Source organism: Sebastes fasciatus, chromosome 21, assembly GCF_043250625.1.
Source record: "Sebastes fasciatus isolate fSebFas1 chromosome 21, fSebFas1.pri, whole genome shotgun sequence".
Taxonomy (NCBI): domain Eukaryota; kingdom Metazoa; phylum Chordata; class Actinopteri; order Perciformes; family Sebastidae; genus Sebastes; species Sebastes fasciatus.
The window spans coordinates 12,786,886-12,812,388 of record NC_133815.1 but is presented as its reverse complement, the minus strand read 5'-3'; the positions used below and the strand labels follow the sequence as shown (position 1 = coordinate 12,812,388).

General features: G+C 40.8%; 3 protein-coding genes across 3 annotated transcripts in view; 1 reads left to right on the top strand and 2 right to left on the bottom strand.

Moving 5' to 3' along the window:
* Nucleotides 1-6,741: 6,741 nt before the first annotated feature.
* sbspon (somatomedin B and thrombospondin type 1 domain containing) lies at nucleotides 6,742-10,604 on the top strand. Its single transcript, XM_074621789.1, has 5 exons — nucleotides 6,742-7,248; nucleotides 8,210-8,404; nucleotides 9,066-9,144; nucleotides 9,674-9,850; nucleotides 10,056-10,604. Exons 1-5 carry the CDS (start codon nucleotides 7,032-7,034, stop codon nucleotides 10,171-10,173), a joined length of 786 nt encoding a protein of 261 aa, XP_074477890.1. The 5' UTR covers nucleotides 6,742-7,031; the 3' UTR covers nucleotides 10,174-10,604.
* terf1 (telomeric repeat binding factor (NIMA-interacting) 1) lies at nucleotides 10,502-16,802 on the bottom strand. The gene is made up of 10 exons (XM_074621788.1): nucleotides 16,541-16,802; nucleotides 15,446-15,526; nucleotides 14,814-14,941; nucleotides 14,004-14,087; nucleotides 13,740-13,889; nucleotides 11,931-12,040; nucleotides 11,807-11,833; nucleotides 11,601-11,698; nucleotides 11,361-11,431; nucleotides 10,502-11,271 (listed from the first exon to the last, which is right to left on the bottom strand). Exons 1-10 carry the CDS (start codon nucleotides 16,731-16,733, stop codon nucleotides 11,110-11,112), a joined length of 1,104 nt encoding a protein of 367 aa, XP_074477889.1. The 5' UTR covers nucleotides 16,734-16,802; the 3' UTR covers nucleotides 10,502-11,109.
* Nucleotides 16,803-18,638: 1,836 nt separating this feature from the next.
* kcnb2b (potassium voltage-gated channel subfamily B member 2b) overlaps nucleotides 18,639-25,503 on the bottom strand; it is a 92,285-nt gene continuing 85,420 nt past the window's right edge. Inside the window, exon 3 of the mRNA XM_074621316.1 lies at nucleotides 18,639-24,349. Within this exon, the coding sequence (XP_074477417.1) occupies nucleotides 22,388-24,349 (1,962 nt within the window). The 3' untranslated portion in view covers nucleotides 18,639-22,387. The remainder of the gene's footprint in view (nucleotides 24,350-25,503) is intronic.

Here is a 25,503-nt window from a genome sequence, read left to right as displayed (position 1 = left end):
ATAATCAATATCTTTAGAACAACGATGGGTCAAATGAGTAATATATTGAGGTTTTGTTTTTTTCCGCCCGTAACTTTACTGTTTTGGTTCGGATTTTAGGGTTTCAGCTTCTCAAATGTGAGTGTTTGTGCTTTTCCTAGTCTTACATTTTAGTAAACTGAATATTTCTGGGTTTTAAACTGTTGGTCAGACAAAACAAGACATTTGATGGCGTCACCTTGAGTTCTAGGAAAAGGTGATGGACACTTTTTCACTATTTTCTCATCAGTTTTGTAGACCTAGTCACAACAGTATTTGACACATTTAATACCGCCGCTTTGTCACGTCCTTTGGCGTCACGTCCTTTGGCGTCACTTTATTTTCGGCATCAAAACCCATTATAGTTACCCTCGACGTCACTTTAGGATTAGGCAACAAAACCACTATAGTTAGGTTTAGGAAATAAATATATGATTGGGCTTAAAACTACTACGTTTGTACAGTGAATGAACAGCTGATTGTAGCGTGACGTAGGGGACACGAACAGCGGTCACCACACACCTGGTGCACTTTCTCGGAGTTTTACTGTTGCTGCGGATGGGTTTACATTATAGGTATTCAAAAGCGAATAACTATGAGGGTGCCATGTGCGGCGGTACCGAACGCCCACAGCCGTGACAATCAGGTGAGTTATCTCTCACATACCCACAGCATCATATCTTCTATTTACGAAGAAATTAACATAAAAGACCTCCAGACCAACCAATAAAAATTCTTGCTCCATAAAGGCCATAACTCGCCGATTGATGCTTCCTCTGTTGTGAAACCAGTTTGGGCTCTAAAGAAGCTTGTTAAAAGGTCCTAAAAGATAGTTACACAGTGATCAAAAATAAACGAGAGAGCAAACAAGCGACATGTGTCAACAGGTCCTGGTCTCATAGTAACCTGCGTGTCTGTGTATTCAAGTGGGTGCACTCGGAGGTCAAATCTTTGTCTTTGCCATCACTTGTAAAATCTATGGCAACGGGGCTTATTGTGCCGCAAACATTCACTAGTTTCTTTGCCTGCGTTCGCTGTCTAGAACCTCAAGATAGTAAAAAAGCAAGATAATGTTTTATCATAAGAATGTTTGCATACAAGTTTTTACAGCTGCCAGTTGAGGTTTTTTTTTAACCTCAAAAGTATCTGTTATTGCCAGGTGAATGAGATTTGCCAGCAATATGCAATTCAAAAGAGTGACTGGGAAATTCTGTAAACATGATTTTCAGTGCCAGTTGATGTATAGCTTTCGTGATATTTCTGCCCTTGGCAGAGCAACACACACATACACACATGCACAAGTCCAGGGGCTTAACCTTTCCATTGCTCTCTGACATTTCACAGTATGATTTATGGAATCCACAGTGATAGATGCACCCTCTCTCATAGTCATTACTATTACTTGAAGCCTCATCTCTCTCAGAGGTAGGGGTCAGTCCCACAGCGCACCTTCACATCTTGCCTCATCCACCTGCCCATGCTTCTAATGTCCGCATTGATTTACACACATATGTGACTACATGCCAGGATAGCTGACTGATGAGGGGACAATTACCAGTGATGTCAGGTCCGGGCAGGAAAAAAAAAACTTTCATCAATATCTGCACCAAGGCCAACCAGCCTGCCTGCAGAGCTGTTGCCAGGGTGTCATCAGTCCTCTCTGCTGCTGTGGTCCCAGAGAAGCGTGTTATCATGCATAAACTATCAAACTGTAATGACCTGTAATTAATGGAGCATCATTAGTGGGATGTACTAGATGGCTCGTCAAATAGATGCTCATGTAAGCGCGCTGTGAAGAGCAAGAGCCTCACTCAGGGTCATGATGTAAGTTGTAATCCTCAGATACAGACCAGGTACATGTAAATATGTACTTTTTTTTCTTACACTATTCTCTGTATTCTTTGAGGTAACTTGTAACCTGTTCAGCTTTATCCCTCACTTATCTGTTTTCCTAGATCGACCCTCAGCCTGAAGACTGCGTTCTGATGACACAAGCCAAGTCAAACATCCAGCTTCTCAACTCTTTAAATAATGACTCATGCGTCTTACTGCGTGTGTCGTAGCCAAGGTACACCATTCACAAGAAATAAGATAAAAGAGTTCCTCAAATGCAGTACACAAACAAAGTACTGAAACTCAGTTACACATACTCAGATGGAGGGAGGAAGTCGGAGACAGCTGAGCAGTAAATTTAGAGGACAGTGGACAAAGGTTTCCATTCATGGGACAGAAACTGACTGCACTCATCAGGAGGAAACAAACTCAAACTAATTATTATTGATCTTTAATTAAATATTTGTTCAAGGTTAAATATTTCCGGGGTCATGTTTTTAGTTTTTTTGCATTGAGGTCACAGTTTGGGTTATATATTGGATTTTGAACATCATTATGAAGATGAAGAAAAATGACAACTCAAAAATAATGTACTACCATGTACCACATTTTTGCATTACCATTAGTTAATGTCAAAATATAGAAGCTTCTTGAGCTATTGTAATTCACACAAAACAACTGATTGTGGTTATGTGAGGTACAGGGTGTTATCATCAGCGTATCTTTACAACAGGTGGCGAGACGGAAAGGTGAATTCTATTCTAGCATTTGTCAATAGCGGTTTTGAAACTATAGCAACCCAGGTCAGCGGTTACCATGGGGACAGCCACAGTTTGCATTCCCCACCTAGGCGTGATGGAGCTAGGATTCACCCTGCTGTTTCCTTGACACCCAGCACAAGAAGTGGTGGCACGCACACTTTGAATCCTAACTAAAATCGAATCTCTCCGTGTCTGTCACTATCTCTTGTATTTGCTAAATGAGCTTAGTCGTGTGATTGCCATGAGTTCAGCCTCTGACATGGCAGCTTGTGACAGAGTTTGAAGACCGTAAACACACACAGTTCACCATCTGCAGACAACTCAAGACAGCCAACATGGGATTAATCTCCTTTCCTCTCTCTCTCTACTCTCTCACACTAAGAAAACTCCAAGCAGGGTGTGTTACTGTAGGAAGGCTGATTGTCTCTGACAAGTGCACAGTAAGGGCAGGAGGTCCAGGGTTGGGGGCCTGTCAGATGTAAAACACACAGGCTTTGATGTGCCCTTCCAACATGCTGGAGCCATAGCAAACTGATGCAGCTGTTAAATCTTGCACCAGTGGACAGATCAAATCAGCACTGAAAATGCAATGTGTGTGTGTGCGTGTGTGTGTGTGTGTGTGTGTGTGTGAGCAACACCCTATGGGACAAACATTTACAAAACCATTTAGAAAAAGCTGTTTTAAATGTTTAAGAGAAATTATGTAACAAGACTTTACAAGGCTTATCTATCATCTGGAAATATGTCATATTTAATATGTTTAGATTAAATACTTTTACGTCGGAGGCCAGTCGGTATGGAGGATGGATCCTGCCAAAATCTAAATAAATAAATAAATGACTCAATAAATAAATATGTCATTAAATGTAGCAAATATAATATTACAAATGAATGTAGCCATTAATTATTGATAACATGTAACATAAATTAATATATCTGTTTTAATTTGCTTCTTTATTTAATTATCTTTGTATTATTTCCCTTATTTATTTACTCTTCTGTTTAATTTCCCCTTTTATTATGTATTTATATTTATTAATTTATAAATATATTTGTTTATTTTTGCATTTATTTTTTATTTATTTATTTTTGCATTTTTTCAAATTTATTTTATATATTTTTTTAAATGTGTATGTCTGCTTATGGATTTATGCATTTATTTATTTATTTATGCACGATTTTCCCTTTTTTGCATTTCACCCTTTATTTATTTCCCCAAACATATTTATTTCTGTATCCTTTTCTTTACACATTTCTTTATGCATTTCTGCCTCATTATGTAAAGGAGGGCGCTGTCACTCAACATGTGTCATCATGGAGTCAGGCAGCAGCTAGCTAGCAAGCATATAGTCGATCTATGCACTCTAACCCCACGACACACAGAAAAAAAATCTAAAATAAATACAAAATAAATACAAAAATAAACAAATGTATAAATTGAGGAAAATATTTACAAAAATAAAAAGGGAAAATTAAACAAGAGTAAATAAATAAGGGAATTATTACAAATAAATATATAAATAAAGAAACAAATTAAAACAGGAACATCAATTTATGTCACCGTTTATCAATTAATTAATGGCAACATTTATGTTTAATATTATTTTTGCTATATTTTAATTAATAAGTCATTTATTTATTTATTTTTGATTTTGGCAGGTTCCATCCTCCATAAAGTCTGGGTTCAACCCCCTCAAACTTTAATATACACCGATTTAGACACATGCTCCTCAGTGATTCTGCTGCTGATGATTATGGTGAAGATGAAGGGTATTACTGTCGCTTGACCTACCTGCTTATGGCGAGAAGAAGAATCAAAGGACCCAAACGGACCCCCCTCTGCTCTCGGCAAGCTGTTTTTCAAGACTGCAGAGACAAAGTATCCAGATTATTACATACATATCTGCTCCTTCTTTAGCAGTAGGCATAGGGAGGCCTCATCCCCTGCTAATGCTCCCTGCAGAGGCCTCATTTGTTTCCCATGAGATGGATGAGGAACTGCTCAAATAAAAGCTGACCTTCTGGAGTTCACAACATCCTCAGACATTCAGGCTCCTTGAGCAAACATAACACGAGAAATGCTTTTTGCCTGAGCCCTGCTAAATTATAGGTCTATTTTTCTCCTAAAATTAATATACATGAAAGAAAGCTTGCTTTTGAACATTGGGTTTTTGCAGTAATCTGAAAAATGTCTTATTGCACCACATGAATAACAGTCGGCCTAAAAATATATCTCCATTAAGCGTGTCTTAATATCATTCCGAGCAGCAAATCTAATACTTGTGTTGATCAATCATCCTAATGATAAAATTGTCAGAGACATGCCTCGCCAGAATTACAGTATATGAAATTAATATGTCAAAAGTTATAAATCAAGGCCACACCCTGGTGTGCAAATAATGTCATGTACGCTGGAGCTCTAGCTCACTGATTCACAGCCCTGCAACTGACTGAAACTGAACAAATTCACCTGTTGTATGCATACTATCTCTTGGGTTCCTTAAATAAATAGTTAGACATTTTGGGAAACACTCTTATTCGCTTTCTTGCCAAGAATTAAATGAGAAGATCAATACCACTCTCATGCTTGTACGAGGAGTAGGAAGCTGCAGCCAGGAGACGGTTATCTTAGATTAGCATAAAGACTAGAAACAGGGGGGGAACAGGTAGCCTGGCTCTGGCCCCATGTTAAAAAAATGTTTAAAGCTATGTATAAAGCTAAAACATGTATATCTCATTTGTTCAATCCATATAAAAACTGAAGTGGGGTTATGTGTTGGACTATTTATTGGCCAAATGCAGTCACTTCCTGGAATCTTGTCAACGTGAGATTGCAAACCAACATGATTTTGCTTTTACACTTTGTTTTTTGTAGGGATTAAACAAATGATATATAATATATTAATTAGTGAACTTAAAGCTGCAGTTGGTAACTTTGAGAAAATATGTTTTAAAAAAGTTATTTTTATAAAACTGTGACTATATCCTGACTGTTGTGCAAAAAAATGAATGTTCCTCAGTGTCCTCTTGTGCTCATAATGGCATTTGCAAGATTTCACAGTCCGGAGGAAAAACAACCAATCAGAGCCGAGGAGTCTCTGAGCAGCTGCCAATCACCGCTTGCGAAACTCGCAAAATCCGGCCAGTGGGCGGTGCTTGGTTTTGGTTCGAACAAACTTTCTAATTTTACAGCTAAACAGTACACTACAAGTTGTTTCTGAAAACATTTTAGGTGAGAAATAGGCATTACAGTAAGAAAATATTGATTCATATTTGATCAGCGCTGCCTAGTTTGACCGGAGTTCGCCAGCTGCCCAGGGACTGGCCGGCACCAGCTCGGCTGTGATTGGTTACCTGTCTCATGCAGTACTGTCAGGATATAGTGACAGTTTTCTAAAAATAACTTTTTATCATATTTACTCAAAGTGACCGACTGCAGATTTAAGAAGTGCTGTTAGGCAGATTTTAACAAATTTGGACAGAACCAAGCTCACCGTTTCCCTCAGTCTTTATGCTAAGCTAAGTTTACCGGCTACTGGCTGTAGCTTCATATTTAGCGTACAGATATGTCAGGTATTGAACTTGTGGCAAGAAAGCAAATAAGCCCATTTCCCAAAATGTCAAAAGCTAAACAAAATACCAGATAACTCAATCAACTGATCAAATAAAGGTACAAAGTATAACAAAGAAGTCTGGGATTTCTGGTGGATTACAGTAACCTGAAAGAGAATGAGAAAAAGGGAGAGAGGTGAGAACCAAAGGGTGGCTTTACAACGCTCAGCGGGCCCCCTGGCACAATTGTCTGGAGACCTGCCAACTGCTCACATTCCTCCCTTTCTTTTGGGACTCGGAGGTCTGGGTTGGCACAGAGTGGCTGGGCCAGACTGGCATCGGGGTCACTGTAAATCTGCAGGGAGAGGGTAAGAATGAATAAGGGTAAACAACAATAAGACAGGTGAGAAAGAGGCAAAAGAGAGAGAACAAAAGTAGGAGGCAAAAGCACTCACCCCTCCCTTGCCCTCATTGTCTCCTCCCGTGTGCGATCGAGTGGAGGGAGGTGCTCAGCTGGGAACACAGAGAGAGAGAGACACCAGCTCTGAGGGAGAGAACACACACACACACACACAATATGAGAGACATGGGAGTCTGATCAGAGCTGGAATGGGTCGTTCTGTGCTGTAGGTTGCTCCGCAGGCCTGTTTCTGGAGGGAAACAGAGGGGCTGGACACAGGAGACGGACACAGGAATTCCAGGTCACAAGGGCTCCTGTGGCAAAGCAGTCTCGGCTGGGTTGGGCCGGGCTGGTATTCCAACCTCTCAACGGCCATGAGTGTGACAGCAGAGTAAAAAATATTAAGAAAAAGAGAGTGGTAAGTTGTATATTGGGGAAACTAAGAGGCTGACCTGACCCCCCTCAGGATGGGATCCTCTGTGGAGTTTGCCTGTTTGCTGCTGTTGGTTTCCACTCTGGGAAAGATGGTGTCTGGGGGTTGTTCAGGAAAATGCTGCCGGGGCAGAGACTTGAGCTGTCTGACCACCGACTGGAGGATGGACCGCGTGTATGGGACATGCTACTGCGACGAGAGCTGCGTCAGGACCAAGGACTGCTGCTTCGACTACTTCACAGAGTGCCCAGGTGAGGGATGAATGGAAGGGAGCCGCTCTCAGTGTGAAGCAATCACAAGTGGAGGTTTTGTTTTCATGCACATACCTTAACTATGCGATACCCGCAGGAGATAACCTGTCGCACGAGATAACCCGAACCCTTGCTAAAGATAGATTATCGAACAGGCGATAAAGATAGGTAGAGAAGAAAGATTATTGTCAGTACGTGGGCTTGCTTATCACATACTGCATCTGTGATGACAGCTGGCAGGGGTGGATATGTTCCAAATTCATCCATGGCAGAATGCCTTGCTTTGTAATAGTTTTTCTCCACCTTCTAACTTATGCAGTGCACTAAAAATAATGTTGTTTTTCTTCTGCAGCATGTGTCACGGCTGCTACATCACAAAAAGGCAATAATCAGTTCACCAACTAACCCAGGCAGCTGTGTCTAACCTCATTTCAGTGGACTGGCCCACATAATGGAATTAGTACAAATATTTGAAGAATGTGATTCTGTCAATCAGTCGTTGCAAATTACAGTTCCAGTCAAACAAGCCGAGCGTACCTAATATGTGTTATAGGCCGGTAGAGACTAAATCTGCATGCTTAATGCATCAAAGCTTGATCGTCGAGCGCGACTGAAAAGAAAAATCACAGGACTTGGTGATTGAATGGGTTGCTCACTTGGCATGCTCTCAAAACCACTTGTAGTGGAGCAGGACAAACTAATTCTACAAGCCACAATCAATGCTTCATTGATTTAAAGTTATTTCCTGGATATTTATCACGGGAAAATTAGAATTATGCAGTCTGCAAGAACGCTGCAAGGTTTTGCTGTGATTCAAAAGTGTCACCTCTGCACACACTGTGAGCTTAAGGAATCAGTGTTAGGTCCAACATCTGTGAGTTTCATCGCAGGCTGATTGTTTGCTTGCACAGAGGATATCCTGTAATAATGTTTCTCCCACAATGTGGGTGCCAAAATCCAGCTCTGGACTGCGCTGTGAGCGACTGGAGCTTTTGGAGCGGCTGCGCCAAGCCCTGCCAGCCCTCTGTGCGGGTCCGTGTCCGTCACATAGAGCAGCAGCCCACTCACAGCGGAGAGCCCTGTCCCAGCCTGGAGCAACGAAGCGGCTGCAGGGAGTACAGAGACCACCAGGGCGGTCACTGTGGACTCAACTCAGGTACACAAATACATGATGTTGCCATTCTTTTACTACTCTATATCGGCAATACTGCTTTTATGTGATCTTAAATGCATTTTTCCCCTTGACTTTGTACCTTAAAAGAACAGTGTGTAACATTTCGGGAGATCTATTAGCAGAAATGAAATATAATATTCTCAACTATATTTTCATAAGTGTATATTCGCCTGAAACTAAAGATCTTTGTGTTCTTGTTACCTTAGAATGAGCCCTTCATATCTACATACGTCATGTTTCTAGGGTAGCACAGAACGGACAAACCAAACACTGGCACTAGAGAGAGAATTTCACGTTTTTATGTTACCTGAAGGCCACTGTAGTTCTCCGACACACTTGTAAAACTGCGTTAACGTGAGCCGCAGAGTGCAAAACTGTGGTACCGCCAGCCCCCGTCTCACTTCTATTGCCCCTAAAGTAGTGTTATTATTGTAAGGATGGCCTCTGAGCGAGGCGAACGGTGTTACCACAGTTTTGCACTCGGTGGCTCACGTCATGGCAATCTCGAAAGGGAGGAATCGGCGCAGGGGTACCCTGTTGATTGCAATCTGCAACCACACCACTATGCTGCCAAATCCTACACACTGTACCTTTAAATGTGCTAAACTTACTATTAGAATACTGAATTTGTTTCTCTTATCAGGTCCAGCATTCATCACCAGCATGGAGTTTGGCAAGGGAAGGCCCAGGCATGACCACTATGGAAATCCCCTACAACCCGGGTAGGTTTCATATCATACTACTCTGAAACTGCACACAACCTCAGGTATCTTTAAATTCAAGAGTTGAAAAGTTCACGAATGCTGCCAGGTGTTAACTTCATTTTAGCATTATGCAGTGTAACCCGAACCATTTTGAAAAAAACAGATAACAGCCCAACCTTTCCCCCTGTGTGCGTGAGCTACCAGTAGGTGTTTGCTCACCTGGATGTCTGTCTACGAACCATTAAATATAGCTGAGAGACTGCCCACAACTCATACTTTAATAAGGACTGTTGCATGAAAAGCACATGCACAAAAGGCCTAGATGACAGAAGGTGAGTTGTTGTGTGCAGCTTCCAGGGACATTGGCTGATTTATTGTGTCATTACTGCATTGACTGGTGAAGCAAACTATCCCTGTGCCAGTCACCAACTGGGTGATGATGTCCTCCTATTGTGCGCATTTACTTTGGTGCTCTGTCTTAATTCATTGGTCTAATATCCCAGGAATGACTGTGTGACCCTTGTGACCTTGCCCCTACTCCCCTCAGGTTCTGTGTGGAATTCACACTGGAGTCCCGGACACCCCACTGTACGGTGGAGAACCGGCCACACACACACTGGATGCGCTACATAACAGAAGGCTTTAAAGTGTGTGTGGCATGTGAACCTCCCGCCATGCGAAACAATAGTGGCAGCTGCCAAGGAGACGGTCTGGAATCAGACAAGTATGAACCTTTATATATGTGTGTGTGTGCGTGATTACTGACGATTTGATAAAAGAGCATCTTAAATTGATCACATTTTTGCCGTTGTATCAACCCCAAATTACTGTAACATTTAAAATCAAGTGAAAATAGATGTAGATGTGTGAAACTACGCACGTGGTAGTGTGAAAACCATAAACCTTATGGGCTGTGACTGTTGTTGCAGAGAAGCTTTGCTCCACTGGCAGGCGGTGGGGAACCATCAGTGCAGCGGGACATGGAAGAAGATCGAGAAAACCCAGCAGTGCAACTGTCCACCACAACACAGCTTCGTCTTCATCTGATCCAAACACAGCACCACAGAACTTTCTCTGATCTGGTGTCCACAATAACATTTCGCAGCCAAGCTCCCCTTCAACAGTGGGACTGAAATACTGTGATCAGATCAGACGCTTCAATACTGCAGGCTTTCAACACTAAAAAAAGACTCAACGGTGGTGCAATGCAATTATGTCTCTAATAAATATGCTACACACACTGATATAAAATGCATGTTCAACTCACTGCAGTCACCATGCACATGTCTATTCTGTGTAACTTTGCAGCACACAATGTAACTTGTACAGTATTTCACCTTTTTTTTAGTCCACATTAAGCACCTATCAAAGTTCATTTTGCATATTTTTATTGTAACAAGCAACTGTTGTATTCATTTCTTACAATTTTCTGGCAAAAATGTTTAACTTAAAATTATACAAAATATTTTACAATGTTACATTTGTGACCTGATTTTTTTTGTTTAAGAAAAAAACAAAAAAAAACAAACATAAAATGTTCCCCCTCATAGAGGCAACACAAACAGCCTAGTTCATCATTCTGCATTGAGCGCCCTCTGGTGGCATTACATTTCTTGGGTGCAAAAAAAAAAGCACAACACACCCACAACATAAAGGATCAGTTTCAGAAGTTTAACCAATGGGCTGAAAGGGGAATAAATGAGTGGGGTAGCTAATCCCATGTTTCAGCAACAGGTGAACTGCTACATTGTACAAGTTAAAGGGGCACTACTACTAAATGTATCCTATCATAGAAGGCAATGCGTATATCCCAATTAATTATTGTGTTCATTGCCCTCTAGTGGTATATTTTCTTGGTGCAAACAAAACAGCAGCCACACACCAATAACACAAACATCTTCAGCAATTAAGCTATGGGCTGATATAAGGCAAAATGTATTTACAATTACTACAATATATAAGTTATTGAGGCACTTCCCCTCCTCAGCCTACTTTATTTGCCTTCGTTAGGACTCTCCAGCGGTCTTTGAGCATGGTGCCGGTGCGTCCCTCAAAATCAAAATCCATTAACATGTGAGACCACTTCCCCTGGCCGTGACGTTTAACTCCAATCTTGAGGTATTGGTCCAGCTGGTATGTCCATTTCTAAAAAAAGCATTTGAGAGATGCTTAATATATTCACTTGATTTGAGATTAAATAACTGGACATAAATGAGCTGTGTGGTTCAATTTACCTGAGGTCGTTTTCTTGCTTTTTGCATCATCGTGGTGTCCACTGACGTCCCAGATGTCACCCCAGATAACTCTGATGGTGAGAGGTTTAACATTCTCTTTAGCTTTTTGTTCACGCTCAGAAATGTGTATGAAATATAATGTGGTGAATGTATTCCTAGAATTTTTTTTTATAGAGAATTAAAGTATTGTTATATTTAGTTTGTAACAGAAATATCAAACACAGGAAAAATACAACTTACCAATCTTGGACATTCTTTTGACCGAGACAAAAGGCTTTTTGCTTGAATCAGTTTGCCATTCATCTGGAATCTCAGTTGACAGTAGTTTCCGTTTTGTTCTGTGGAAGTGCCACACGGTGTGATGAAATTATTTGTAACCCCACAGCTTACTGAATTCACCTTTATCCAAACAGAGAGCAAAATACGCATTTCAACACTCTACTAACCTCAAACTTACAGCCTTGTTCTTGTCCCTGTTGAGACATAAATGTTCAGTATATTGTTCAATACAGAGCAGAAATAGATCATACTTCATAAACACAACTGGGGCTTTTAAAGGTTATTTCCTACTTTCTGTCCTCTGTTGTTTTCTTGACTTCTTGTGACAGAGAGCCATCCTGTGTCACCTCATCCTCCAGATCCTCAATGTTCTCTGACGACTGCGCCATCTTTGTGGCTGCCTGATAGATGAAGACAGAGGCAGACAAAAACCATAAATGATGTTACTGAATATTACCTTTTAATGCTCTTCCAAAACAATTAACTTCCAGGCTTAAAGGAATAGTTCACCCACAAAATGACCATTTGTATATCTACCCATACTCACCCTATGTTACCTTGAACTCTTGAGGAAAACTTTGCCTCCACAGCAAACAAAGAATCAAAAAACGGAGAAAAGTCTTGATGAATTTAAATGAATAGTGGCTGCGTTTAACAACAAAACTATATCAACTAAAACATCCGATTACAAACTCTTACATAACTTGTGCAGTAGAATCTACGTCTCATGTATTCAGTCGTATGCTCACTACTTCCCAAACACATACATTTCTTTAAAACCTTACTATATTTAAAACACATCGGACTCGCGCAGCTGTGCCAGCGTGAGACTGTTTATGTCTAAGTGTTTTATATAGATAAGATGCATGCGTTTGGGAAGTAGTGATCATACGACTGCATACATGAGACTTGGATTATACTGCATGAGTTGTAAACAAACGTTTTAATATAGTTTTGCTGTTGTTAAACGCGGCCTCCCTTTACGCCAATACATCAAGACTTCTCTCTGTTTTTTAATTCTTTGTTTGCCGTGAAGGCGGGCGAGAAAAACAAACTTTTCTAAAAGAAGTCAAGGTAACACGGGGTGAGTAATTACAAATGATCGTTTTGCGGGTGAACTAATCCTTTAACTATTGCTATAAAGAGAAAGCAAAACTAATGAGGCATGTCAATACAATACCCTTCTAAGTTTAACCTTAGTCAGCGGCCTCCTTGTAAATCATGTTTTAAGCTTTTGGACCCTGAGAAGGACTCTGCTGTTTGTTGCAGTTTGTCCTTCCAATTAATTTGATGACAAATTGTCAATTAACTATGACTGATAATGTCACATCAGCACCTTCAGTTGGTCAAAGCGCACATTACTCAGAAGGACAAGAGCGTAGCTGAGCAGGCCTGCACACAAGATCAAATAAATGTATTGACTGCGGTTTGTTAAACTTTGCCGTTAGCTGGAGCGAAACACTGGACACCTGATGTATTGGCCAATTAAATCACGTGTAACTGAAGACATCTCACAAACGGCTGAGCGGCAAAAAACTGACAATTCTGTTCACACTTGTTTGGATCAAAAGGACAGGTGTTGGAAGTTACAATTTAAGATATATTGGCGTGAAACGTTCAAGCATCAAATACAGCAGCACTCAAACTATATTTTTCATTTGTGATCAAGGAGGGGACTAATCGTCTCAGTCGATGTCTTGCAGCAAGACGGAGTGATTTATTGCGCAGCTACTCTCATTCCTTATTTTTCAGCCGTACTTTACACTGGCATTAGTCGTGCAGGGCCAGCTGTATATACATGTTTACTCTCATCATGAATAGACGGAATAAATCCTACCCTGGGAAAACAATTTTCCAAGTAACAGCCTGAGACTTTGACTTTCTGCACAACCAATTTTCAAAGGTCATGTTAAACTAAGCTGAACAGCTCTTGTCAATCATTTCTCACCCATTTTCAGTGTCCAAATATCTCAGTCTCGACTGTTGAAACACATAACTTGTCTATACATTGTATGAACTAGGCTGAACTTGGAAAGGATGACCGTGTGTCATTTTGATTTGTAGGATATGACCTACGACATACTAGCTCAGGTCCTGTACCTTGAGAATATAGTCGGAGGGATTCTTCTCCAAGTAGGCGTCCAAGTAAGAGTTGATCGTCTCCAGCAGGCGGCTGAAGCTGAAGCTCATGAGGAACGGGTGGTAAGTTTCCCCCTCGGTCACTATTGTCGTCAACTTAACTATCAATTTCTGTTGAAAAATGTTAGTTGTTAAGCATTAAAATCAATCACTCTACGCCACCAGGTATTACAGCATTGACCATGTGCTTTTGAAAAGAAAAGAGACAGTAATAAACATACAGACCTTTGGGAAGTCATTCTTCTCAAACCACTTGAGGGCAGAGGAGGCAGAAGATCTTTGGCCTTTCTCCAAGCATACAGACACAGACTGGGAACAACAGGGCAAATATATCAGACGCTTAAACAAAATACGGACAAAGCGGGGTGTGACATAGGGACTTTAACCTGGTGTATTCCTTGAACTGGTGATATATATCCATTAAAGGCAGCAGACTGTTAACCTTACATTGCAGCTAGATTATTGCAATGTCATAGGATTACGCGAGAATCGTGGGATCAAATGTCACACGGAAATCCATCTTGTCAGGCTCTAATTAATACGTTTGTGTCCGGCTCGCCAGACAACGGATCAATCAGTGTCCTGTGAGGAGCTACTGGCAGGCGTGGCTTAGGTATGTGAGACTCGGTGAGACCATAGCATGAGACGACACGGAGAGGCGACTGTTTGTCCTAAACAACAACGGGGGCTCCTGAAGAGGTTAGATGCTGCAATAGCATCAGTTACATCACAACTGGAGAGTATTTCTTCAATGAAAGAAGAGCAAAGTATGGCATTGACTGTGTAAAGTACAGCAGTGTTAATTTGATTGACAGATGGTTCATCCAATCACCTGCCAAGTATTTTTTTGAAAGTGCCTGTCCTTTCAACGGCTTATCAGATGGTTCTGTGAAACAAACCATCTGACAGGGTCAGGTGAGCAGACCGTAGCATTCTCCAGAATTCCTTCAATCACACCGGGACACATTTAAAGCCATGTCTGGACATTCTCAAATCTTGCGTACATACACATCCCCAAATAATTTGTGTGATTACCTGGACAAGCAAAAGAATGGTGATGTTTTTGAACAGACTTTCGTCTGCCACAGTGTGCTCTAGTTTTGACCATAATTTGGCGGCAGACATCAGAGGCATCACACGGTTATCGTCTTCAAACTGGACATCTGGGGAAAAACAGTGGGCACACTTTAAAAACATGAATTTCAGCTTCAAGTTACTTTTCTGGTAGTACAGTTGTTATAGCAAACGATGTCATCAAAACATCGACTCCATGTCTCTGATATCTACGCATTTTTATGTGAGCTTTGAAAAGTAACTTTGGGGTATTTTTCAACCCTATTTTCCCATGTTTTTATGTCTAACTGACTAATAGGAACAACAATTTCTGAAATTGGTCCAGTATTGAGGGAGAGCGCTGTAGACGGCAGCTGCTCACTGGATGCAATATCGTGCTATTGGGGCAAGCTGCAAGCACTTTAAATTACCATTAAAAGTGCTTGTTTTTGCCATGACAGGCTCTGATTGTTATTATAAGTGTCTGACATTATGGAAAGAGTCTCGCTCAAGGAGAAGTCTCGTTCTGAAGTCTTGTGAAGTGACGTGTTGCCAATGGTGGAATAGTAGAATACATCCATGGTGGAAAGTTTGTTGTGTTGGACAGAACTTACCTAATTGCTTTCCATGCATGACTCTTGCAAGGAAGGCACATATGATCGTTTTCTCATCATGGTCTCCTTCCTCACAAATGGCTACAAAGGCAAAGGAAAACAGTGTTAAACACTAGGTCTTCAGAAAAATTACAAAGATATGAAGATGGTGTCTCTGTAGTAGGGATCGACCTGTGCATATAAGGCCTGTGTTAATCCATACAGACACTGCATAGAGTTGAATAGTCACTTCTATTGCTATTGGACATATCCAGTTCTAGTAATCATTGGTCATGAAGTATTCTAGTTTATAGGAGGAACAGAAGCCGTCTCACTGGAGAACAGGCTGAGCAACTCTGCTTTCTGCACCACAGTCTGCTGCTGCTGAATTGAGACTCAAACTTCAGCACAAATTCAAGTTTTGCTAGTTTTATTTTATTTTTACACTTTATAAAACTTCAGAGAGATATTGTTTCTTTATTTATTACAATTTTCAGTTAACTTTATAAGAAGCTGGGATCTCCCTGCACTTTTTGTTTTAAGATAATGTTGAAAAGATCTCTTTTAATTAAACATATGCTTTAATGCATTTCAATGAAGTTTTGTGTTATTCCCATTATTGACACCAAGATTTAAATTTTTACTGCAAATGTATATCGGTTCAAAATATCGGTTATCGGTCTCCTTGATTACTAATAATCGGTATCGGTCCTGAAAAAAACATATCGGTCAATCCCTATTCTGTAGTAACAAAATCAACTGTTTCCCCTCCTCATTACTGATATGGCAAATCCCACTGCAGATATCAATTAACTATGTTAATTTGATCATCATGGTTTTTAAATGATTAATAGAGTTATGTTGTTGTAGCTGTAGGAACTCACACATTACTGTAGGTTATTGTTTCTACTCGGGGGCATTTGAGAGGAGCACCCAGACTTTTAGCATGGGAGCTATTGGTGATTTAATCTTTCCTTGCTCCATAAGCACCACTGTTCTCTCACATTATTCATTTCTACATTAGTCCAACAGTGTTTGTGTTTCCTCAGTGACTGTTTCTAGTGAAGACTAACCGTTGACGTCACAGGTTAACAACAGTTAAAGGAGTTAACTCACCCTGTAAAGTTGACAGCGTTTCATTGAACTCCTCAAACTTTCCTTCCTTGAAGCGCCGACACAGACTAACGAACATAAAGTCCAACATCCAGCCAGTAGCTACCGCTGTGACACGGGAGAAGCTGACTTCTTCATCTGGACTCTCATCAGCTGTTAAACTCTTCTTGTTGTTGTTGTTAACTTCAGGCTCCATGTTGTTTCATCTCTTCTTCTTCTTCTTCTTTGAAAGTTGTTTGATTTCCGCGGGCTGTTCTTCCTCTTCCTCTTCTTCGTTGCTGTTTTATTGGCGGTTGTGCAGCCTGCAGCGCCCTCTGGCCGTTGGGAGGAGCAGTTACACATACTGTTTATATGCAAATGACTATGGCATATTAGTTACCAAAGAAATACCCCCCTATGCATTTAATTTCCTTGTTTTTGTTTGGACTATGTCAGAGTAATGACTCTCAACTTTTAAGCTGTATTATTGTATTGGGCTGCATTACAGTGTCTGTTCGGTCAGGGTCTAGGTATCTTTCGGTCATTTGATTTTCCTTTCACAAACGGATATTAAAAAACAAAAAATGTGTGGTTATTTGATTTTTGTTTTCGAATACACAAAAATTAATATTGAAATAGAAGACGTAAAATACAAGTTGCCATTCTCTTTTTCTCTCATACACAGCACCGTCCTCATACGCGCTCTTACTTTGTAAATGGCAACTTCCGGTCGCGGAATATGAAAAAAACGGGCGTTTTTTTTATTCTGTCTTTTTGCGATTTTATTTTTTGTTTCTCGAAATAGAAAATGAAAATCAACCCGTTTTTTTAAGTTTAGTTCATCTCTTTTTGACCCCGATAAAGAAAAACGTCTTGTATTTCAATATTATTTTTTGTATTTTAAAACGAAAATCATTGTTTTTTAATATCCGTTTGTGAAAGGAAAATCGAATTACCAAAAGATACACTGACCCCGTTCCTGTCCATGAAACGAGATTAACTTTACCGTGCCATTTGCCAAAATGCAACCAAAATGACACATTTTAGGGCTTTGAGCTGACAATACTGCCACAGAATGAAGCTTGTTCAAGTTTTAAAACTTTTTTTTTTATTTGACATGTTATTGCCTGATGATGTCTGCACACATTTTACTAAAATGTCCCTTGTGTGTAGGCTTAAAAGAATATTTAAGAGACAGTCCAAGTCAAGACATTTCAGATGGCACCTTTTAGGCATTGTTTTCTTTATAGTGATAATAGGCCAATACATTACTTTATTACATGGCTTTTTTGAAAACTCAATTCTGATTGGTCAACCATAGCATTCTACGGTCTCTTTTTTCTTTTTAGCAGACCATTGCTATGTATAACAGGCAGTTGCTATAGACACAGTTCTGATGACGCACTCTGGCGGACTGTTTTTGTGTCAAATTATTGATTTCTTAAGTAGCTGTGCAATAAGCAGGATAATGCACAGCTAGCCGGTCATTGTTGTGAAATAAATCCCTTCAGGGCGTCGGGGTACTTTCTTTTAGAGTGTATGGGTTCCTTCAGTTTCTTCATATCGAAGGCGTTACATACATCACTTCAAGGCATCGGGGTCCACCCCTTCGCGTGCAGCATTGCCCTGTCAGGGTTTATTTCACAATAATGACCGGCTCACCGTACATTATCCCTTACATAATGCATACCATCTTTACTTTCTATTAGAGTGTATGAGTTCCTTCCATTTCATCATATTAAAGATGTTACATGCCAGAGCGTCTGGTCTTGAGGTTTGGGAGGGCTAATTGGGCAGTTCATGTTCAGTATCACTGTTTGGCAGCAGTACACAAGAGAAATGAGGAGATCCATTAATTGCATCTAATGGAATGGAAAACATTTCTCTCCAGTGGTAAATCATTTATCAGCCAGTCTCGCCCAGTCACTGAGTTGTCTGCACTTTTGGATATGAAAAACATGCATACCTTCTTGCTGCAAATGCAATATCAGTATTATAAACTTGTATATTTGTATCATATTATGTAATGATCCTTTTTAAGCAAAAGAAATGCATGCAGAAATGCAGATGTGGCCTATAAACAGCTCATTTGTAGAGTAGAGAACACCAGACACAAAACACGTGAGTTATATACACATTTATTTGTTATTCTGCATATGCTAATAGACGTAATGGGGAACAATGCTCTACAGAAATGTTGACATACATGTACCATAACAAAGTGTTCTGTGGTCGGACTACTACATGCATAGGCCTACAAAGATGTCGCTTTGTACAGAAACAGTCTGTAGCTCTGAATGTGTCTAATGATAATGTTCTCCAAAAGCTGAACAGAAGAAAAAAACAAAATCAAAAACGGTTAAGAGGCAGAATACACAAGAGACATAAGAAGAAACAATGTATGCATTTCAGGGAGCAAGGTTTGGTAAGCACGCATGAGTGACACGGACAATACCCATTCTCTCAGAGAAAATAAAGACACAACCTTTCCACTCTGTACGGTATCACAGATGATAATGCCATTGTGAGACAGCAAGACAGAGCACAGTCCTTTCACTGTCAGCTCACAGAATTAATTTCAGTATCCACACAAACATCATCTCAAGGGAACATAGCTGATCAATCCAACTCCCTTGTTTCTTTACCCTACCTGTCAAAATGAAGGATTACTCAGAGACATGATTACAACAAACAAGGGATGGAAGAGGAAAAACGTTAAATTGAACATACGGGTACAGAAAAAAATAGCTTTAACGAGAAGGTTATCATTGAAAAAATAAAACAACCACCGCTGACCCCGCATTCTTACTTTGGAGAATACCAAAGAATCTGTTTCCATTGGGGGATCAAACATTTCAAAGAGCTGAATCTCTGATTACGGAGTTAAAGTATGTTGGTCTGGGAATACAGTATGTACACAGACAAAAGGAAATATGGACCACAACTAATCACTAATAAGATGGAACCATTTGGGAAGACTCAATTTCATTCGACCTCTCATAGCCTTCCCTTATCCTGGCCCTCCTTTTACCCATTGATCACTGTGCCTGAGGGCATGCCATGAAGTTAGAGCCTCTGAAGCTGTAGGGATTGGAGCACTGAATGGTGTCAGCATGGGAAATAATCAGATGTATCAGTTCAGCGACAGTAGGGATCTCTTCCTGCCCTTTCTGCAGTCAACTCTAACAGTCAAACTTCTGTCCCTTTGTTGGTGCTCCTTCCTGCCTCACTGAACACTGATGGGGGTGGATACTGAATGGTGGTACACAGATTACCCAGGAGGAGGGAGAAATATTGCCGCTCCTTACCCCAGGAGCCAAGACATCAATGTGGATTTGACAACATCACCTTTCAAAAAGTACAGAAGTAACTAGTTGACATTAGCTGTTAAAGAAAAAACAGAGAATCTATCCAATCGGAACATCAGAGAGTTATAGAAAACCTGAGAACTCAATAACATTACTTGTATCTATTACATAAAGACCTGATTTCTCCTATAAAATTAGAATTTTCTGTACAGTGCTATATGAACAAAGCAAAATGACTTGCTACCTTCTCATAAACAGCGGTGTTATGAAAAGGCACGCATCATTTCAACCACCATATGGCAGGAAATTGTGGTCGTGCTCCATTTTGGTTTAGAAAAAATAGAATCATTCTCAAAGTTAATTCACAAAAAACATAAAATCCTTTGTGTGGCCATTGGAATTAGATTATCTTAATATCTTCCACAGACATTAGTTAGATTTGTATGTAAATCTAACAGCAATATAAAAGGCCCAAAGTGGTCAATTTGGATCCCTATTCCCATCAAATTTGAAGTCCATTGATATCTGGCATCAAAGTGCTAGACAGCACATAACAGCCATATAATACGAAAAAGTAAAAGTCCAATTCTCATTTGCATTGTTTGTGAGATTCTGGTAGTTGTAATACTGTTTTGCCTCATATTAAAGATATAACATTTGAAAAAATACAAGTCATTTCTGCCTGTACACTTACAAATCCCATAGACAGAAAATAAAGTGCCACAATTCTTGGCCTGCATAGATTGCAGTATGCGGTATTGCACATTCCACACCTCTCTGTGAGAACAGAAAAACATGATAATAATACGAAAAAGAAAGAAAACAACAAAACAAACAAACAAAGAAGTCACCCACGTGCTTCCTTTCAGTACCATTCCGGTTTGTGTGGCTTTCACAAACACACTTCTACACTAATACACTCAGCCAAGTGTCATGCTGAAACAATAAACAAATCTTCCAGCAATAAAATTGGAATCAAAAGGCAACATACAACAGGTATTTTCAGTCAGTGTAAAACAAAAGCGAGAAAGAAGACGAGAGAGAAAAAACAACTCCTTTGGGTTTAAGTTTGACTGAAAATTGTTTTTGTTCACAATAAAACACAATAAATTACAGTCCAAGACACTACGGATATACAAAAAAAAGATGCCTTAAACATATCAGCAGGATGGGATAAACTCGCAGTAGTATGGAACAAATGTCAACAACGACATCAGGGCGCTGAGGATAGGATGATGAACACAATGCAGGTAAACAAACCATAAGGAAAACAAAAAATATACTAATAATACATGTATATAATAATACTGTATATGTTTCTATGCAGCTGAGATAGATGAAAGCTTATCAGTGTGCTTGATTTGGTCCATTGACATCAGAAGGAATATTGTCATTTTTTTCTGGTAGTCTATCCCTTTTGAATTGCCAAAATAGATAGTGTAAAGCATATATATGTGTGTATTAATGACCAGATCTATTGTGCTGAATAAATAAATAAATAAATAGTCTTAATTCTGTTTCATGGAATCTCACTTACCTACTGTAGAATTTTTCAACAACCAATCTACACCTACGTATTTCATATTTTATTCTTAAAACTACTTTTAGTTGTATATATCTGATGTCGTAGAGTAAATAAGATTTATTTTTGTGATTTGGATGGAATCAAAAGACTTGAACAAGGAATAAAAAAACACTTTAAACCTTGTTGTAACTTCTGAAACCACGTAATAAATATTTTCAGTAGCGGTAGTATCTGCTAGTTCCCGTCCTTACTGGTTACATACGTATTTGGCAACTACAGGTGTATGCGCGTTTGGGGGAATCAAGGTGACTGAATATCGGATGCTCAACTGAAAATTCAACAGTCGTTATGAAAACCAAAAGCAACAATGTCAATGTTACAGTTTCATACACCATTTTTCACACGAAAAAACATTACAGGGTCGTCATGGGAACACTTTGCATTTCCACAAAAGGTAATGATATGTTTTTTTTTTTATAGGTCGCTACGATGCAACACCCAGGCTGAGGGCTCTCAATTCAACCCCTCCCACCCCTCCCTTTTCACATTTCAAATATTTGTACCTTCAGTGATGGTTTTCCGTTGCCATCCTGTGCATTGTCATTGCCTTTAGATGTCCTAGTATTTACAGTGGAGCGCTTTCAGCAAACTAAGCACTGTAAAATATCTGTCTTTTTTAAATGCATGCTTTTTACAGATAAGTCCCTCTGTGCATTTCCTTCTTCTGCTAGAAAAAAGGAGACTGTCATTATGTACATTGGGAGGATCAAAATGTCTACATAAGTTAATGAATTCCCTCTGTTTTTCCAAGAGCCTCCTCTTCGAGCCCACTGTTTGCCCCAGAGTCATTCTCAAATCTGCACGGAGCACTGCAGTTTCTTTATCTGCAAAACACAACAACACAAGTAAAAGGGACTTGTCATGCCATGCAAAAATATCTTTCACTACAACTGCATCCTTGTCTTTTCTTTGCTGCTCTCCCACACACCAGGCTGAGGTCGCAGTGGGTCTGTAGTCCCTCGGAGCTTCTCTTTACAGTCACATGCTGGTTTCACACGTCGGAGAGAGGCTGCCGTCTCCGGGTATCAGGTGGATATCGGATGTAAACATGTGGTTCTCTACTTTGTGTCCACTTTGGTTGCTGTCAGCCTTGACGTCCTCGCCTGCCACACAATTTTGTGCTGCTGTCTTAGGCGACAAGGGTGCGACTGCAGCGCCCGCCACCTCCATCAGATGCTTCTCCTCGTGGTTCCCTGTGGCTTGATCTTCGTCGCCGGGTGGGGTGTCGACCACCAGCCTCTTAGGGGACAACTCCTCCTCTGTGACTGGGAACACTTCTCCTGTGCTGGGGATGAGCGGTGACGTCTCTCCCTCTGGGGACTCGTCTTCCAGGATGCTGGAGCTGATGTCTCCAGGAGAGGTAGTGCTTGGCGGTGTTAGCGGGCCTTCAGCGGAGGTCTTGGGCAAGTTGACCTTCAACTCCTTTATTTTAAGAGGGTTATTCCCTCTTGGAGAGGTCTGGATATTCTCTACAGCACTGTTAAAGCTCTCCCCTTCTTCTATGTGGAGCTCCGATCCGTCACCTGGGTTGAGGGGCTCATAGAGGCCATCTCCGATTATGATGCCAGGAGAGCCTTCGTCATCAATGGCCCTCAGTTGGCTAAGATCCAGAAAGGGTGGTGCCCTGGGGTGTCTGATTTGACGGGGCCCAGTATCTTCCTCATCTGAGTTGGAGTCTTGTTCTCTAAAGTCTGCTGAGCTGCCCGCAAAGTTATCTTGCGAGGAGGGTTGGACCTCCTTCATCTCCAGCTCTACTTCCTCTTTTAATGTAAATTCAGGGCTTTGAGATTTCTTAGGTGAGGCAGGGCCGGTCATGGTTGTGCTCAGAGTGCTCATGGAGCTTGTAGTGTTGAGGTTGGTGAAGGACTGCGACTTGGTCATCTGGTTGTACATCTCCTCCAGTTTCTGCACATTGAGGTGCTGCGGGGTCCTGTTGGTCAGCTGGGGGCTTCCAGTGGTGGTGATGGTTATGCGATGAGGGGAGCCGTGCGGCTCAGGGTTTCTGTTATCTGGAGATTTGAGGTCAGTCTCGGATGAGGCGTGCCTGGTTGAGCTGCCCCAGCGGTTAGGTGACAGGTGGTTGTCCAGCGAGGTTTTGTCCTCTCCTTTCTCCACCACCACGTCCATCAGCTCCATACTGCGGGCAAAGGCATCTTTTAGGTTCATTGACACAATGCTGCCATTCCTCTTGGCTCTCTCCAGTGCCTCTCTCCTCTTGATGGCCTTCTCCTGCCTCTTCTGCTCCTTGTAGAACTCAGAGAAGTTGTTGACAATAATGGGGATGGGTAGGGCGATTACCAGCACCCCTGCAATGCAGCAGAGCCCACCCACTATTTTTCCAAGTAAAGTCTGTGGATAAATGTCACCATAGCCTACTGTAGTCATCGTAATGGTTGCCCACCAGAATGAGGCAGGGATACTGGTGAATTTGGTGGCATCTTCATCTTTCTCAGCAAAGAACACCAAGCTGGAAAATATCATGATGCCCATGGCAAGAAATAAAATAAGCAGCCCCAGTTCATTGTAGCTCCTTCTCAAGGTAAACCCTAGAGACTGGAGCCCCGTGGAGTGCCTGGCCAACTTCAGGATCCTCAATATTCTCATGATCCTGAATATCTGCACCACACGGCGCACGTTTTGGAACTGCAGCACGCTCTTGTTGGACTCAGTTAGGAAGATGGTGACATAGTAGGGCAGGATGGCCAGCAAGTCAATGACATTCAGCGGGCCTTTGAAGAACTTCCACTTATTGGGAGAGGAGAGGAAGCGAAGGAGGTACTCCATGGTGAACCAGGCGATACACACGGCCTCCACGTGGGCCAGCTGGGGGTTGTCATTGAGCTGGCCGAACTCGTCCGTGACCTGGAGCTCCGGTAAGGTGTTGAGAGACAGAGCGATGGTGGAGAGGATGATGAACAGGATCGAGATGATGGCGAGAAACTGAAAAGAGAGCACAGAGGGGGATACGATATTAGCGGAATTCCAAGAAGTGACTTTCATTGCCATTATTAACACACTAAAAAAATAAGATAAATATTCAGAATTGATCAAAATTAGGTTACGCTATTAATCGCATGATTGTCCATGATTGATCGCGATTAATCACAAATTAATCACACATTTATCTGTTCAAAATGTACCTTAAAGGGAGATCTGTCAATTATTTAATACTCTCATCAACATGGGAGTGGGCAAATATGCTGCTTTATGTAAATGTATGAATATATTTATTATTGGAAATCAATTAACAACACAAAACAATTAATATTGTCCAGAAACCCTCACAGGTACTGCATTTAGCTTAAAAAACATATGCTCAAATCATAACATGGCAAACTCAAGCCCAACAGGCAACAACAGCTGTCAGTGTGTCAGTGTGCTGACTTGACTATGACTTGCCTCAAACTGCATGTGATTATCATAAAGTGGGCATGTCTGTAAAGGGGAGACTCGTGGGTACCCATAGAACCCATTTTCATTCACATATCTGGAGGTCAGAGGTCAAGGGACCCCTTTGAAAATGGCCATGCCAGTTTTCCTCGCCAAAATTGAGTGTAAGGAGTGATTCCTTGGGAATTCGAGTTTCATATGGTGTTAGTATCTTCACTCTAACTTTAAAACTGAGGCCGCTACAACCTCCAAAAGATTGCGTTAAAGAAATTAGTGGCGTTAAAACGATTTTGTGTTAACGCTGACAGCCCTATTAAAAATACACGTTACACATGAGCCATGAAATGTAAACTCAAGATATAGATCTTGTGCCGTCTCTCTCAATCAGCATGTTATTGCCCAGTAGTTTGTGGCAGATATGGGATACACTGTGAATAATCATAGGTGTCTGATTTGAATTAGGGAGAGAAAAAGATGCAAAAATAAAGGCTGAAAGGTGTGGAGTATAAATGATATGAATCTAATGGATGTGAATGCATGTCACAGTTTTGTTTGTATGGACAAAGGAAGATAGCATGGTAATGTAAAATGACAAAAGGTACCAAATGAGTCATTAAATCTTTGAATGAATGCAGCATTTCCGGATAGATTATTAAATGAGGAAAGCAATTAAATAAGGGGAACTAACTAGGCCAGATATCTAT

Coding starts and splice junctions, on each gene's coding strand:
- sbspon (XM_074621789.1), top strand. CDS start 7,032: ATGGGATCCTCTGTGGAGTTTGCCTGTTTGCTGCTGTTGGTTTCCACT. Junction 7,249..8,209: donor CTACTTCACAGAGTGCCCAG/GTGAGGGATGAA, acceptor GCCAAAATCCAG/CTCTGGACTGCGCTGTGAGC. Junction 9,851..10,055: donor GACGGTCTGGAATCAGACAA/GTATGAACCTTT, acceptor CTGTTGTTGCAG/AGAAGCTTTGCTCCACTGGC.
- terf1 (XM_074621788.1), bottom strand. CDS start 16,733: ATGGAGCCTGAAGTTAACAACAACAACAAGAAGAGTTTAACAGCTGAT. Junction 14,088..14,813: donor CCATTCTTTTGCTTGTCCAG/GTAATCACACAA, acceptor TGTTGTTCCCAG/TCTGTGTCTGTATGCTTGGA. Junction 12,041..13,739: donor CCTCCGACTATATTCTCAAG/GTACAGGACCTG, acceptor TTCATCTATCAG/GCAGCCACAAAGATGGCGCA.